General features: G+C 40.0%; 5 protein-coding genes across 5 annotated transcripts; 3 read left to right on the top strand and 2 right to left on the bottom strand.

Moving 5' to 3' along the window:
- The first annotated feature begins 5 nt into the window (after positions 1–5).
- MONOS_10768 (putative ubiquitin-specific protease UBP14) lies at positions 6–4,055 on the top strand. The gene is made up of 5 exons (XM_067863245.1): positions 6–435; positions 492–639; positions 731–919; positions 1,182–2,266; positions 2,445–4,055. Exons 1-5 carry the CDS (start codon positions 16–18, stop codon positions 3,918–3,920), a joined length of 3,318 nt encoding a protein of 1,105 aa, XP_067725291.1. The 5' UTR covers positions 6–15; the 3' UTR covers positions 3,921–4,055.
- On the bottom strand, positions 3,989–4,650 carry MONOS_10767 (uncharacterized protein). The gene is made up of 2 exons (XM_067863244.1): positions 4,467–4,650; positions 3,989–4,398 (listed from the first exon to the last, which is right to left on the bottom strand). Exons 1-2 carry the CDS (start codon positions 4,622–4,624, stop codon positions 4,110–4,112), a joined length of 447 nt encoding a protein of 148 aa, XP_067725290.1. The 5' UTR covers positions 4,625–4,650; the 3' UTR covers positions 3,989–4,109.
- A 92-nt stretch (positions 4,651–4,742) lies between these two features.
- Positions 4,743–7,203, bottom strand: MONOS_10766 (uncharacterized protein; the record flags this gene model as incomplete). Its single annotated transcript, XM_067863243.1, has 9 exons — positions 4,743–4,812; positions 4,879–5,078; positions 5,204–5,743; positions 5,937–6,092; positions 6,191–6,499; positions 6,571–6,654; positions 6,714–6,854; positions 6,899–7,061; positions 7,154–7,203. 9 exons carry the CDS (start codon positions 7,201–7,203, stop codon positions 4,743–4,745), a joined length of 1,713 nt encoding a protein of 570 aa, XP_067725289.1.
- A 76-nt stretch (positions 7,204–7,279) lies between these two features.
- Positions 7,280–9,219, top strand: MONOS_10765 (putative RNA recognition motif domain containing protein). Its single transcript, XM_067863242.1, has 6 exons — positions 7,280–7,556; positions 7,623–7,745; positions 7,800–7,983; positions 8,042–8,160; positions 8,227–8,278; positions 8,391–9,219. The coding sequence occupies exons 1-6, from the start codon at positions 7,287–7,289 to the stop codon at positions 9,146–9,148; spliced, it is 1,506 nt and encodes a 501-aa protein (XP_067725288.1). The 5' UTR covers positions 7,280–7,286; the 3' UTR covers positions 9,149–9,219.
- A 691-nt stretch (positions 9,220–9,910) lies between these two features.
- MONOS_10764 (uncharacterized protein) lies at positions 9,911–15,508 on the top strand. The gene is made up of 5 exons (XM_067863241.1): positions 9,911–10,081; positions 10,262–10,295; positions 10,351–10,432; positions 10,509–13,710; positions 14,091–15,508. The coding sequence occupies exons 1-5, from the start codon at positions 9,916–9,918 to the stop codon at positions 15,311–15,313; spliced, it is 4,707 nt and encodes a 1,568-aa protein (XP_067725287.1). The 5' UTR covers positions 9,911–9,915; the 3' UTR covers positions 15,314–15,508.
- The last annotated feature ends 27 nt before the right edge of the window (positions 15,509–15,535 follow it).

The following is a 15,535-nucleotide window of genomic DNA, read 5'->3' as shown; positions in this document are numbered from 1 at the left end:
CATAAAAAAATTAAAATGGACGGAGAGTGTCCACACATTGCTGGGGTTGTTAATGCACCTCGAGATAATATTAAAATGTATAAAGATGAATGCGCTTATTGCTTTGCAACCCCTTATACGTCCGATGGGTTGTTTGTCTGCTTGACATGTTTTGTCGGATTTTGCCATGAGCATGCTCGTCTCCACTTCAAAAAAACTCAACATTCAATATTCACCCGCTTGAAAAATGTTAAAAAAGAGAAAAGAGAAGAAGGAATGGCAGCTGTGAAAAATGACTCCGGAGAAGAAATTCCAATCAAAACTGGAATAAATGCTGCTGGAGGACTTGATTTGGGAAGAAAATTAAAATATGATCTTCTAACATCAATTCAATGCATTGGATGCGCTGACGTTTGTCAGATGGATTCGTTTGAAATTGATCCAAAGGAATATCCTGTATGGAAAATTTTAATTTTGAATTCAGTTTGTATGTATCTTAAAATGTTACACAGGTCTTAGAAAATTTGACTGCGCTCGTTGTAGAGTCTCGAAGTGCAGCGCAAGTTGAAGATATGTTTGCTTGGGAAGCAAAGGCTTCTCCCTGCAAGCACACAACGTCTTTCAAACCTTCTGGAGAGGTGCCATTCTTGAACAAAGAAAGTTTGATTGCACAGTTAATAATTATTTCTATTGAAAACAAAACATTTTTTAAAAATATTTGTATGTGCTTTTGTATCGTGTTGTTAATTAGTAAAACCGATTTGCTCCAAATGCCCTCTTGATACAAATTTGTGGATGTGCCTGACATGCGGGCATTTGGGTTGCGGGCGGAAAAACTATGATGGAACAGGTGGAAATGACCACGGGTATTTGCACTTCAAAGCAACAGGACATCCACTTTCTGTTAAATTGGGAACCATCACAAAGGACGGAATGGGAGGTGTGAAATAGCAGACTAAATGAACTGAACAATTAAATAGAAGAAATATGAGAAAACTTATTTTTGCAGATATTTATTTATTATCTTTATAAATAAAAATAAATATTTTTTTACACTTTTCAATTTCTTTTCTTCTTTTTAAATATATATTTTTAAAAATCTTTTATGTGTCAAAATTGATTAATTTTTAATTCCAACCTTTCTTCCCTCTCTCTTCCAAAAAAACAATTTCAACCTACTCTCCTCTTTTCTATCTTCCCAGATCTGAACTGCTACGTCTGCGACCAGATCGTCTTCGATGCCGATCTCCCATCTCACCTGACTGCACTCGGGATGGACCTCTCCAAACGAGCAAAGACCGAATCCACTCTCTCCGAAATGGCCATCCAGCAGAGTCTCAACCTGCGCTTCGGCTCGTCCTTCGAAGGCGGCTCAGAGCTGGTGCCTCTGATGGGCCCTGGCTTTGTCGGGCTGACTAACCTGGGCAACACGTGCTATATGAACAGCGTGCTGCAGACGCTGTTCGGCCATCCGCTCTTCAGAAAGCGCTATTTGCACACGGCTGCTGAGCACTTTGAGTTGTGCGGGTTACTTCCACCAGCCTGCCGCATGTGCCAGCTGATGAAGCTGGGGCTGGGGTTGTATGGGAAACTGGCTGAGAAATCGAGGGAGAGTGAGATTGAGGAGGAGATGAAAGGGAAGAAGAGAAAGCGCATTCTGAAGGCAAGGCCGAGGGAAGGCGTGTTGGAGGAGAGCGATGAGGTGCCTTCGATTGACAGCGCAGCCACACTGGGAATTGCAGCAAGAGCAGAGGCTGAAGAGAGAGAAAAGAGGAAAAACGACAAAATGATTGAGGAATACGCAAAGCTGACACATGCAGTGAATGCAGAGGAGAAAAAGGAAGGAGGGAAGGAGAATGCGAGTGGAGATGAAATGGGAGACCACACAAAGGATGAAGCTGATGATGACGATGATGAAGAAGACTCGATTTTCTCCGTTTCTCCGAAGATGTTCAAGTCTGTATTCTGTGCGAGCCATCCAGACTTCTCAACGACAGAACAACAAGATGCATTCGATTTCTTGATCTTCTTCCTCGACGCACTTCGCAGAGAAGAAGAACAACTGTCTCAACTGCGGGCGATGTTGAATGCAAACGAGAAGAAGAAAGAGGAAGCAGCTTCGTCTTCTTCTTCTTCTTCTTCTTCTTCTTCTTCTTCTTCAACTCCATCAACATCATCGTCTTCATCATCTGAACAATCTTCGTCGGAGACAAATTCGAATGAAGTGCCTCCAAGTCAAACTGATCCTACTCTTCTGTTCGGGTTCAAGACTCGTCGCACTTTTGAGGTTTGAGTTTCATTTGATAAAATTATAAAGTTCTTTTATTTCTTTAATTATCCAAAATCATCTAAATTCTTTATTAAAAATGTATTTTACTTCATTTTTCACTTAAAACACATGAATGAATCACATACAAATAACACACCCTCCACTTATTTGATCGATTTAACTTATCAAATTTCAGTGTCTGAACTGTCATCACAAGCGCCACATTCTCTCTGACAGCATCGAATTGACAGCACATCTGAACCTCAGCGACGAAGAGACAGAAGCTGCTGTGGCCATCCAAATCAAAAGGGACAAAGAGGCAGAGGAAAGGAAACAGCGGTTGAAAGAAGAAGAACAGAAGAAAGAGGCAGAAGAGCTGAAAAAGAAGATGGCGGCTGAATCAACTGAGTCTGGTAGTATTGTCGCTACAGATCCTGCAGTGGCAGAGGAAGAGCTGAAGAAAGAGGCAGAGCAGAAAGAGGCAGAGAGAGTGGAACGACTGAAGCGGGAAGCGGAGAGCAGGGCGGAAGAAGAGGCGCTGGCAGCGAAGATTCCGAAGCGCAACCTTGTGAAGTGTCTGACAGACAGCTTCCAGCCAGAGGTGATGGAAGTGGAGTGTCCCGTGTGCAAGCACAAAGGCGCAATCTCCACAGTCTCTTTGGAGACGACGCCGGAGACGCTGATTGTGCGGGTGAACAGAACTGTGCTGCACAACTGGACTCCGCGCAAGTTGGATGTGGAAGTGGACACGATTGTGGATGGGCTGGATCTGACGCCGTTTGTGACCTCAGCACAGGACAAAGAAGTGGCGCAACAGAAAATCAAAGCGGGTGAGATGACTGTTGAGAAAGACAGCAGGGGCATTCTTGCAAGTTCATCAAGCGGAGCTACAGTTGCATCTGGAAGCGGTGCTGCATCGATGCAGCCGTCGGCGGCAGAGCTGCAAGTGTTGGAAGAGTCGCTGGTGGAGCAGCTGACGCAGATGGGGTTCACAAAGGAGCGGTCAAGGCGAGCATTCCGCGATGGCAAGCACACACTCGACGAGGCGCTGGAATGGATTATGAGCTCGCTGGACAACCCGATGCTGGATATGCCACTGTCAGATGATACTGCGGGAAAGAAGGAGGCGAATGCGGGAGCTGCAAAGGGAGGAGCAGTGCCGATATCGCAAGAGAGCGTGGCTACGATCATGTCGATGGGCTTCTCGCACACACAGGCAGTGAATGCGGTGAAGGTGAAAGGAGACGATATCGAAGAAGGCATTGCTTGGATTCTGGCCAATTTGGACGCGAGCGAAAGGGAAGAAGAGGTTGCAACGGGATCTTTGGATGATCTGTCAGACCCTTCTGCTTCTGGCAGCTCAGCGAGCATTTCCACAGCTGCTGCGGTTGTCCCGTCGGAGAAACTTTGCGATGATTTTGTGGAGATCGCAAATGAAGTGGACAAAAAGCCTGCTGTTTATCGTCTTACTGCCTTCATCAATCACAGAGGGCTTAGCGTTCATTCGGGACATTACATATGCTTTATCAGACACGATGAGGAGATTCAGACAGAGGATCAAAAGATTTCAAAAATACCTGGGCACTGGGTTGTCTATAACGATGAAGCAGTCAATCTTGCAAAGGAAGTTCCAGTTGAACAAGCATATATTTTATTCTACAAGAAGTGTTAAACCAATTTCTTCTCTCTCTCCTTGTTTCTTTGCTTTGAAACAAAAGGAATTCTGTTAAACCATTTGGTCATTTTTCTTTTTGTCAAAAAATTTATAATTTAACATTTTTTTATTTTAAAGAATAACTTAAAATCATTTGTGAAGTGTATTTAAAAAAACAAAACAAAACAAAACAAAATAATCTCCTGTTCACACGCTTGCAAATTTACGTTCTGGAACATCTGGACTTCCGAAAAACACATCAACAGACTGAGGAACGTGATCAGCTTTAAAATCATAAAGGATTGTAACTGTTGGAGGGCTATCCTTCGGTCCTCCCTTAATGCCGCATTCTTCTAATGAAGCAAATGGATCCTTTAATTCGCAAGAAGGTGCTCTTGTTTCTCTGAAAAGTTGAATTCCTTGTATAGCACCTCTATGTTGTTCTTTAATTCGATCGATAACAGTCGAGAGCTTTGTACGTGTTGTGGTTTCATAACTAAATTATCAGAAAAATGAATTAAAATATTTTTGAATTGCTAACATGACAATTAATAATTTTCAAACGTGAAGTCAAGATAAGTCCAAGAAATTAATCTAATATTTAAGATTACCCATTGCTCTTCCACATCTTCTGGCGGAGTATATTCAAAAGGAGGTGCTTCAATATGCACCTTTGTTCCCTTCTTTTTACCCTTCTTTTTTCCCTTCTTTTTGGGTGGCATAAGTTTTTTTCTAACAACTCTCCCATAACTTTAAGTTTATGATTTTGAAGTATTTTTTTTCTTTTTCTTATCAAAAAATAATATAAAAATTAATATAAACTGAAAGCTTAAAAAAAAATTAAAGTTCCGTAAGCTCATCCACTGCAACTTTTGGTACAGCATCTCCTTTCCCAATAGTTGATTGAGATCTTCATTTTATTAAAACATTGAAAAATTGCAATAAATAAAAATTCAAAAATTAAAATGGATCAAACCTATATGCCAATTTTTTCTGTACTATTTCTGGGATTTTAGAGCTAAATGGAGAATTGAACAGCGCTTTTGATACAGAAGACTGCAACACTACGCCTTCTCTATCAATCATTGTTGTTGGGTCAGTGACATATTGCACCGCTTCTGCTGATTTGCCAAAGTCGTCAATAAACCATTCGTACTTTGCAAGGGATTCTATGCACTAAAAAACATGAGAGTTTGGTATTTTATTTGAAATTAATTTTATTGAAAAAAAAGAGAAAAAAAATTATTGTTAATAAGAATAACGAATAACTTCATAATAGAAACTTAATGTTTAAAGCAAACCTTTAAAACAAGTTTTCTTATCACTTCATCTGGAATCTGCCCGGGCCCTTTGATCATCCAAAACAGCGGGCTCATCCCCAACACGATGCATTCGAGTGCAGCGTAGCACAAGGGCGTATACGGAGAAGCAGCAGCAGACAAAGAAATGATAGCAGACAAAGCAGCAGAAGCTAAGCCAGCGTGTGTGACTCCTCTGATCAGCCTGGGAAGAGAGCCCAGATGAAAGGCGAGGAGAGCAGAGTGGCTGTCTAATGAAGGAAGAGGCTGAGACGATGGGGAAGAGAACGAAGGGGTTGTGGAAATCTTCTTTCTGCATTCTTCGAATTCAGAGAATGTGGAATCAGGAAGAGGAAATGTATCAACTTTGTCGATGAAGTCGGCAAACGAGCGGTTTTGCAGGAAAAGCGAGCAGCACTCGGCAGAAGCAACAGGAATGGTGGGGTAGAAGGTGGCTGGCGATGCGGTTGAAGGAGGTGTTAATGAATTAATGCAGCTTAGGATGGTTGATCCGTTTTCGAAGTTGAGAACAAAAATTGGATGCTGAAATGAAATAGAAAAAAACAGAAAAAAAAGAAAAGAAAAGAAAAAAAAAAAAAAAAAGAAAGAAAGACAGACAGACAGACAGACAGACAGACAGAAAGAAAGAAAGAAAGAAAGAAAGAAAGAAAGAAAGAAAGAAAGAAAGAAAAAAGGAAGGAATTAGAAATGAAAATAAAATATGAATTATTCAAACCAAGCGAATGATTTCTGAGATGGCTTCAAAAGCTGATGGGCCGCAAATTTGTGATTGGATTATTGACACAAGAGATGAAAGAATATGATTTTTTGAAAAATCAGATGGGATTTTTTCTGGGAAAAGCATCGGAGAGAAGCAGGCACAATGAATAAACTAAATAAAATTTTGAAAAAGAAATTTAAAAATTTAAAAAAAAAAAGTGAAGAATTAGTTTGCATTTATTGCTACAATAAGAAATTAACAATCAATACATTTTTCAGTATTTCGATAATGTTGTTCAACAAAAGAGGGTCCTCTTCTTCAAACTGTGGAGAAACAGTTGTCTTTATGTAATCCTGAAAATACGGATAAATTTTTTGAATAAAATAATCTGGAATCGATTTGCCCTTCTCACAAATATGAACGTACATGTCAAATGAAACAAGAGAAACTCGGGCAATTTCCTTGTTATCATTTTTAGACGATGAAGATGAAGCATGCGTAGTTGTTGAGAATAGCTGATTCAAAAGTTCATCTGCGCATAGCAGTTTATAAAATTCTTCCGTTCCCGACTCTGACACCTTGTTTATTAGTCATCGTAAATCAAATGCAAAAAACATAAAGCATCATTTCATTGTAAAAACATGCAAACTGAAACAAAGGCATTTTGAATTTGTTGCTGAACTTCTACTCCGTCTCTTAAAAGCTGCGGAAGGATCATTATAAGTGTTTGGATCTTTTGTATCAAAAAAAGAAGTGAGATGAAACAAATTAATGAGGAATAAAATTGCAGACATGAGGAAGGAGAGGGCATTTTATAATAGTTGAATCGGAAAGGGTGGCCTTTTGAGAGCATCTGAAAATGCCTCTTGCAGCACATCCTCTTACAGCTGAAGATGGATTCTTCGAAACAGAATCTATTAAAAAGCTGAACATCTGAAGGAATAGTTATAATAAATCAATGTTAATATTTTCCAAACATCTGGAGAAAGTAATAGCTCAGGTGAATCAGAAAGTTTAAATAATTGATCCCAAATCAAGCAGCATTCATTTATTACAAAATCGTTTCCACTTAAAAGTCCTGAAGCTAATATATCCATTCCACCAAATGACTCTGCAAATTTTGTCAATGAATTTGGTGGTCTGCATAAAAAGAAAACAATATAAACGGAGAAATATTGCGAACTACAGACTCAGCAAATAACAAATCCCCAAGTTGCTTCAATAATTCTAACGATTTTGATGGATCTTTATGAATCGAATCTGCAATGTCTTTTGCATTCATTTATCAAGATATAAATTTTTTAATAATAAATATGATCTTGAAAATATTTGATTAATTAAAAGATCTATAACGATCAAAAACAAATGGATTCTGAAGAAGAGTCAGAGGATTTTGATGAGGAAAACAAGAGAATTCTTGAAGAAGATTTAAAAAAATTAGATGATGAAGAAGGCTATTCGGAGGATGATATCAGCGAGGAAGAAAATGAATCTGATAATGATGATGACGAGTCAGATGCCTCAAATGACGAAGAACAAGGTGAAAAAAGACAAAGAAGGAAGAGCCACTTTGATCCAGAAAAGAATAAGAGGACTATTTTTATTGGAAATATTCCTATTACAATGACAGAGAAAGTAATATATTTTTAGTAATTCCTTGAGATATTTGATAAATTTTCCGAACTTTCTCTTTTTATTTAGGACATCAGAAAGATAGTGTTACCATATGGGCATATTGAATCTATAAGATTCCGTTCTGTTCCCGTTGATAATGAAGCAAAATTACCAAAAAAGGCTGCTGTAATAAAGAAAGCTTTTAACAAGGTATAAATCAAAAAAATTTTTTAACATTGTTTCATTTATATTTCATATTTTTAGGAGCTCGATGTCAAAAATTGTTATGTCGTTTTCAGAACTGAAGGAGATTCTCAAACTGCAGTCGAACAGCTTTCATCACCAGAACAGAAACAGAAATTAGGAGGTTCATTGGTCCGAATAACGCATGCCAATACAAAAGATGTTGATTTTAAACGTTCTGTATTTGTTGGTCAACTTCCTTTCAGTTTGCTTTTACTTTTTTAATAGTTTGATTAAAGATGAATATAATTTTGAATATGAAGATTTGAAAGAATCAGAACTTTTAAGGCATTTCGAGAGTTGTGGAGCGGTTCGCTCAGTTCGTATAATTCGCGATAAATGGACTCGTCAAGGAAAAGGATTTGGCTTTGTCACGTTTGAAGTATGAAATCATTTGTTATTTTTTAAAAAAATAAAAATTACTTTGAAATGTTTGTGAATTATTGAGGATGCGGACAGCGTGACAGCTTCAATGGCACTCGACGGATCTGAACTTGGAGGTAACTTACAATCTTTGCTTCTCTCAATATTTTGATTATAACTTTTTGAATTTTCTATTGAAATTATCAATTGTTTTTTCTTTTTTCCATCTTTCTCCTTCAATTTGACAAGATCGAACAATAAGAGTCACAAAGGCAATGCATCCTAAAAAAGCAGGAAAGCTTAAAAACAAGCTGAAAATCGAAAAAGAAGAGAAAAGGGCGAAAGAGAAAGAAAGGAACAAGAAAAGAAGAGAACAGCAAAGGAGAAGAGAAGCTGGTGTGGCTACGAAAACAGTGAAAAAGAAAGAAAGATGGAGAGACAGAGGGAAAGTGAGGGAGAAGCAGTCAGATGAGGGAGAAGAAGGAGAAGATGAGGGAGAAGGAGAAGGAGGAAATGAAGAGAAAGCGAGAAAGACATCTTTCAAAGAAAGAAAAGGAGGAGATGGAAAAGAGAGTAAAAGTGAGTTCAAAAAGAGAGATAGAGACAATCGAGGCACAAAAACGAGAAAAGGAGAAGGAGAAGAAGGAGAAGGTGAAGTTGCACATACTTCGAATGTTTCTCAAAGAGGAAGAAAAGCAATGAAAACAGGAACTGAATCAACTTCATCATCTTCATCATCTTCAGCAGCACCTTCAGCTCTTGTTCATTCGATGGCTGGAGCTAAAACCGAAAAACCGACTTTTTCTCGGTTTTTTGAAGGGCTTCATGCAAAACGAGGAGATGCTCAGTTGGATTTGGATGGGGCGGTTGTGAAGAAGTCGCGAAAGAGAATGAATGCGTTTGAGAAAATGGAGAAGGAGAGGAAGAAGGCGAAGAAGATTGAGAAGGAGAGGAAGCAGAAGAGGAAAGAGAAGAAAGAAAAGAAAGAAAGAAAAAGAAAACAATAAATAAACATTTCTTCAAATCATTTCACAACATTTCGGCTCAAAAATATACACTAAAAAACCTATGCAATTTGAATATTGTTTTTTTTTTTTTTTTTTTTACACAACCTTGATCAGAAGAGTCTTTTTTTATTAAGTTTCATTTTTGCAAATATTATCTTTTGGAGGAATGCTATTAAAATGGAAGGTTATTATCAAATTAATATATGGATCTGAAAAGTTTTATAAATGATAGAAACTTGAAAAATTCATTCCATTTTTGAATAACACTTTTTTTGAAAATAAACAACTGGGTTAAATTTTCACTTTAATAAAATGATAGAAAAATAATAAGATTTCAATCTCATGAAATTTATCGATTCGAAAAGAAGAAGAGTGTATTCTTGCAAAGAAATACTATCATCTTTACACATGAAATGAGATTCTTAATTGAAGACATTTTAAATACAAAAGATAAATAAAAACACTGCAATCATCATGTAAGTTTTAACATTCCCAAATATATTCCTTTACGAAGTGCACATTATAAAAATTATTAACATTGCAAATAATACATCACCAAAAATTTTCACAATCAGAATTTTTCACTTATTGAAAAGAAATCACAAAGATGATTTTTTTCACGACATCGAATATTATTATATTAGTAAATTCAAATATAACACAGATTGAAAGTTATTGAATTTTTTTCATTTTTTCTAACCCACAATATATATATTTAATAGCAACCTTTAATTTATCTGATTCAAACTACTGATTTTTTATTTTTTATGGACCAACAGCCGCTTGAGTCTTCACAACCAGATAATTCACCTACACGCACAGAGGCAGAAAAAAATATTGATGAAACAAGTCAACAAGTCAAAACAGAGCAGCAAGACGTGGAGCCAGTCAAAGAGGAACAAACATTTTGCATATGCCATGGCAAAGATGATGGTATAGTATTTTTGAAAGAAGACTTAAAGTGAATGTTTTTATATTGCATGCGACGATTATTTAATCGAATTTTTGTATCTGTATCGAGGAATAAATTAACTATTTTTTGAATATGTCAATTTGAAATTCTTTTAAATTTTTGATGTTTCTTTCCTGAATTCATTATCATATGTACACTAGGATGCATGATTCAATGCGATAAATGCTCAGATTGGTATGCTTGCTCTTTTATCATGATAATTGATTTTTGAATTTCATTCAATTCAAAGGTTTCATCTCAAATGTGTCGGGCTAAGAAAATCAAATTTGAAGACATTAAAAATTTGGAATTGCCCTAATTGCAAGAAACTCGTTTGCTCATTGCTTATTTTTTGTAAAAACTGTGATTCATAAAATTAATGAATATTTTATTATAAAAAATACTCAGTTTCAAGATCCAGCAACAATTAGAAAGTTAAGGCCGCCAAAGCAAAAAGACAATTCAGCGGGCGCATCACAAGAAAGTCAGATTCTCAAAGGAAAAGAATCTAAAAGAAATAAAAAAGATTTGAACAAAGACACTGAAGCTCTCAAAAAAGAAATATCTGAAATTGGAGAAAAAATTGAGGAAGAAGCAGTCAAGCTTCAGCCTGAAGGACAAGAAGAAGATTCTTGGTTGGATGAAGATGAGAAGGAGTTATTTGACATGTCACCTGAGAAAAAAGTGAGAGATAGCAAAACAAAAAACACTTCAAAAGATGGAGATGAGGAGGAAGACGACGAAGATAAGACGGACGAAGAAGAAGGGAATAACGATGCTTCAGAATCACAACAGGAGGCAATCAACAGAGGAACGAAAAGCCGCGTCACAGACGATGGAACGATCAAATACACAACAGCAAAGGAAGGGAAAAAGAAAAAGAAAGGAAGAAAAGGAACATCATCAAAATCTGAACTGGGTAGGACAGCTGGCAAAGGCAAAGGAGCAGCAAGTGGGGCGGATGCTGGCGAGACGGACAGCACGTCATCGAAGCGGACGAAGAAGAAGCGAAAGACGCCTGGCAGGAAGTCTGGGCTGTCAGCGAGGAACGAGGACGATTCAGATGGAAGAGGAGATTTGTATGTCAAATCGCTCATTCGGCCACATAAAGACAGCGAAAAGGAAGAAAACTCGGCTCATTCGACTGCATCGGGCACGATGATACCGCTGAGGACAAGCACAAGACTGCAGCAGAAGAAGGAGAAAGAGGAGAAGGAAGGGAAAGAGGGGAAAGGGAAGAAAGGGGAAAAGGAGGAGGAGGAAGAAGAGGAAGAAGAAGAAGAAGAGGAAGAAGAAGAGAAGAAAGAAGAAGGGACAGGTGGAGAAAGCGATTCGGATGATGATTTGTTCAGTGATAGCGATGAAGAAGCTGCAGAAGGAGGAGAAGGAGAAGGAGAAGGAGCAAAAGATCAAACTGACAAAAACATGATGAATGAAAACAATAACAATAATAATGGTGAACTTGATGATGATGACGATGACGATATATTCGGCTCTGAAGAGGACGAAGAGGCGACGACGTCTGAACGAGAAACACCTGCCAAGCTTTCAATCGAACCTGTCAAATTGGCTCCGGTGCGAACTGCAAAGAAAGCGCGAAAACACGCCAGAGGACACAGAGGAAAAGGGAGGAAGAATGCGAAACTGCATTTGGGTGGAGCGGGAGAAGGGGGAGATGCAGCGAATGGTGAAGGAGGAGGAGAAGGAGGAGGAAATGTGCTGGGCGATGAAAGCGGAGCAGAAAGAGGAGCAGCCAATTCACTTCAGCATCAATCAAACGAGCCGCTGTCTGAATATGCAGCGAGGCTTTTGGCACAGCGGAAGAAGAAGAAGAAGAAGGCACGTGCTGCTTCGAAGCCTCTTCTCCTGTCAAAACGGCGGATGCGTTCATTGACAGGCGACGAGTTCGGGAAAGCGCATAGAGAAGGCGCAGCTAGAAGCAGGATGAGGGGGAACAGTGTGTATTCGCTGAGGCAGATAACAGATGTGCCGCTGGGAAGAGACGGGAGAGAGAGCGAGTATTCGAGCGATGGCGGGAGCAACGGAGAAGGGGAAGGAGGAAGAGGCGAAGAGGTCGGTGGAAAGAGAGAGAGAGATGAGAATGGGTCAGAACTGAGATTTCCCGAGCATTTGTTGTCTTTCACGCCTTCTGCGCCATTGAGGTCGGGGTTGAGGGAGAACAGGCAGTGCATTCAGGCAGTGCTGGCGCTGGTGAAAGGAGGAAACTCGGCACAGCAGATTTATACGCTGGCGTCGATGTATGAGAAGAGGAACAGAGAAAGCGAGCTGTTGCACAGAGGAAGAGGAGAGAGCGAAGAGGGGGAGAATGAGGAGGGGGAGGGGGAGGAAGGGGAGAAGAAGAAGAAAGGGGAGGAGGAAGAAGAAGATGGAGGAGGAGGTGGTGGAGAAGGAAGCGGAGGAGGAGGAGGAAAGAAAGGCGATGGAAATGGCGCTGAAGGAGAAGAAGGAGAACACACAGACAAAGAAGGCAAAGGCGAGAAATCAGAAGAAGGAAAAGAAGGAAAAGAGAGTTCAGGAAGCAAATCAACCGAATCCACCCACAAATCGCATCTGCCGTCGATTCATTCGCTTCTTCCGTCGACAATTCTGAGGAGCATGGGCTTTGCACCTTCCTCTTCCTCTGCCTCTTCTGCCTCTCTTTCGCTCTCTGAGGCCAAAAGAGCATCACAAGCACACAAAACACCGCATTTTAGACAACGTTCGTTTGGAGCTGTGCTGAAGAGAAGGAGAGGAGGAGGTTCATCAGCTTCTTCTTCTTCCTCCTCCTCCTCTTCAGCGTCAGATAGACACAAACAGGGATATGGAAGTGCTGAAAGTGAGAGATATGGAATGGGATTGGGAGCGGAGTGGGAAACAGGAGCAGGTTCTTCTTCATCATCAGCAGCAGCGTCTGCCATGCAAGCCATAACTGGTGGGCCAAATTCATCATCATCATCATCATCATCATCATTGTCTTCTTCTTCATTGCCATCATCATCTTCTTCTTCTCCTTCTTCTTCTCTTTCGTATTCCAGTGCAAGTGATGTTGGATTGTCTCGATCAGGTGCGTCTATGTCGATGATGCCTTCTGTTGGAACAACCAGCGGAAGAGGCGGAAGAGGAAGAGGAGGAAGAGGAAAAGCGAATTCTGCATTGGGCCACAACTCTTCTTCAATGTCTTCTTCTTCTTCAACTTCAGCAACTACAACCACACGAAGGCGGAAGCGGGGTTCAATGAGGATGATGATGAGTTCACGAATGATGGGGAATAATAACAACAGCAATTCTTCTTCATCTTCATCTTCTTCATCATCATCTTCTTCTTCAGACATATCTGCTCCTTCCCCAACTCTCCCTTACATTTCCCAGCCGATGAGCCACCTGCCGCCGTCGATATTCCCCCAGTCGTCGCTGCCGTTTCCGGCGGCTGTGAATTTCCCCTCGCCGCCCGCAATTCCGGCGATGCCCACAGTTCCGATCGGCGCGCCGGCACCATCAGCGGCGTTCCCACCACACAATTCTTTCCCGCCGGCAACGCAAAATGTGGGTGGGATGGCAAATGCCATGCCGCTGAAGGCGATTTCGACACAGATGATGCAGCAGAATGCAGGTTTGTTTTAGGTGTTTTTTTAGAGAGGAGAGGGAGAAAGAGAAAGAGAAATTGAGCGAGAAGAAAATTATGTTAATGTGTTTTTGTTTTATGAATTTTTTCTAAATATGTTTTTTTTTTTTTTTTTAATTCAAAAATTACTCATGTTTTTTTCTGATTTCTTCTTCATTTTTTAATATCTTCCTCTCTTTTCATCCTAATGATTTCCATCGAATGATCAACTTTACCTCCAAAACTCACCAACTCCAAAATATATCTTTTATTTCCTTCAAACAAACAAACAAACATTCAATTAAAAAATAATAATAATTATTATTATTATAACAATAATTCCTGCACTTTCAATAATAATAATAACAATAACAATAATAAAAAAATAGGAAGCGTTCTCACCAACCTCTCCCCGTCTCCTCACATGGCATCCTATTCTGCCTCAGCCAGACTCACATCTGCACAAAACTTGCTCCAACACACTGCTCAAATGCACCCGCCAGCAATGCTCGTCAAAATGGTTGGAGAAGATGGAGATAAAGCGAAACAGAGGGTTCCGACATTTTCTCCGAATGCTTCTTCTTCTTCTGCTGCTACTTCTGCTTCACCATCTTCTTCTTCTTCACCTTCTTCTTCCTCCTCCTCTTCTTCTTCCTTATCCTCTTCTCCCCGCAACATGCAGTCTCCTTACAACCATTCCACTTCCCTGTCATTAACAGCTGGCGTTATTCCAACCCCGTCTGGCATCAACGTCAGCATCGGAATGAGCGGGATAAGCGGAATGAGTGGAATGAATGTGGGAATGATCAACCCAAGCGCTGTGAGTGCAGCCTCAATGATTGTGCCATCTATTTCGTCTGTACAGCCATTTCCCCCAATGTCTTCATCTGCTTCTGCCTCTGCCTCTGCCTCTGCTTCTGCTTCTGCTTCAACATCAGCAGCTGTCAATGCGACTTCGGTTACTGCGAATATGAAAGGAGCAGCGTTTCCACCTGTGCCAGGAAGCATCCAGACACAAACACAAATACAATCGCAAGCTCAAACACAAACACAAAATATGACTCAGAATTTGACTCAATCTCAAATTCAACCTGCTCCTCAGTCAATCAATCCACAGCAGCATCAGCAGATCATTCAACAACAGCAGCAGCAGCAGCAACAGCAACAACAGAATAGTCCAATGAACGCTGCCCCTTCGCAGCACTCTCCGATGTCTTCTGCGGCGTTCCCTTACCCTCACATGCACCAGATGCTCACCCCGCCCCAGATGCCGACTTCGTTTTCGATGCCTTTGATGACTTCTCCAATGAAGACATCACCAAATTCTGCTACTGGTGCTGCTGCTAATACTTCTGCCAATGCGACTCCGGTTCAATCCCCGGCAGCGGCATCTAATTCAAATCTTACTCCTTCATCTTCTTCGACTTCTGCTTCTTCTGCTGCTTCTACTGCTTCTTCTACTCACCCAACATTTTCTGCTCAAGCTGGACCGTCTGCTATGTTTAACTCTTACATGTCTCCTTCTCATGCGTCTTTTCCTTCGGCTCCTATTCCAACTAACTCTTCTAATTCTCAGTCTACACCTATTACCTCTCCAACATCTCACAACTAGCCTTTCCTTTTTTAAAAATTCGGCTATGGAATATGACAGAAGTTAAAGCACATCACATCGTTCTTTCTTTTATTTCTGTGGTTATGAAATGTTATTATGTAGAGAACTTCTCTCCCTTATTTGTCTATTTTTCTCATTTGTCTTCAAGTTTTGTAATTTCATGATGTTCTCATTAATAAACAATGGTTATGATCTGAATTTTATTTTGTTCACGGATTTTTT

The sequence above is a fragment of the Monocercomonoides exilis genome (genome assembly GCF_001643675.1).
Source record: "Monocercomonoides exilis strain PA203 chromosome Unknown scaffold29-1213020, whole genome shotgun sequence".
NCBI lineage: Eukaryota > Preaxostyla > Oxymonadida > Polymastigidae > Monocercomonoides > Monocercomonoides exilis.
Note: the sequence above shows the minus strand (reverse complement) of the source record. Positions and strands in the feature narration are given on the sequence as shown.

Coding starts and splice junctions, on each gene's coding strand:
- MONOS_10768 (XM_067863245.1), top strand. CDS start 16: ATGGACGGAGAGTGTCCACACATTGCTGGGGTTGTTAATGCACCTCGA. Junction 640..730: donor GCCATTCTTGAACAAAGAAA/GTTTGATTGCAC, acceptor GTTGTTAATTAG/TAAAACCGATTTGCTCCAAA. Junction 2,267..2,444: donor AGACTCGTCGCACTTTTGAG/GTTTGAGTTTCA, acceptor ATCAAATTTCAG/TGTCTGAACTGTCATCACAA.
- MONOS_10767 (XM_067863244.1), bottom strand. CDS start 4,624: ATGCCACCCAAAAAGAAGGGAAAAAAGAAGGGTAAAAAGAAGGGAACA. Junction 4,399..4,466: donor TGGACTTATCTTGACTTCAC/GTTTGAAAATTA, acceptor CTGATAATTTAG/TTATGAAACCACAACACGTA.
- MONOS_10764 (XM_067863241.1), top strand. CDS start 9,916: ATGGACCAACAGCCGCTTGAGTCTTCACAACCAGATAATTCACCTACA. Junction 10,082..10,261: donor ATGCCATGGCAAAGATGATG/GTATAGTATTTT, acceptor TATGTACACTAG/GATGCATGATTCAATGCGAT. Junction 13,711..14,090: donor GATGATGCAGCAGAATGCAG/GTTTGTTTTAGG, acceptor ATAAAAAAATAG/GAAGCGTTCTCACCAACCTC.
- MONOS_10765 (XM_067863242.1), top strand. CDS start 7,287: ATGGATTCTGAAGAAGAGTCAGAGGATTTTGATGAGGAAAACAAGAGA. Junction 7,984..8,041: donor TGTTGGTCAACTTCCTTTCA/GTTTGCTTTTAC, acceptor TTGAATATGAAG/ATTTGAAAGAATCAGAACTT. Junction 8,279..8,390: donor CGACGGATCTGAACTTGGAG/GTAACTTACAAT, acceptor CAATTTGACAAG/ATCGAACAATAAGAGTCACA.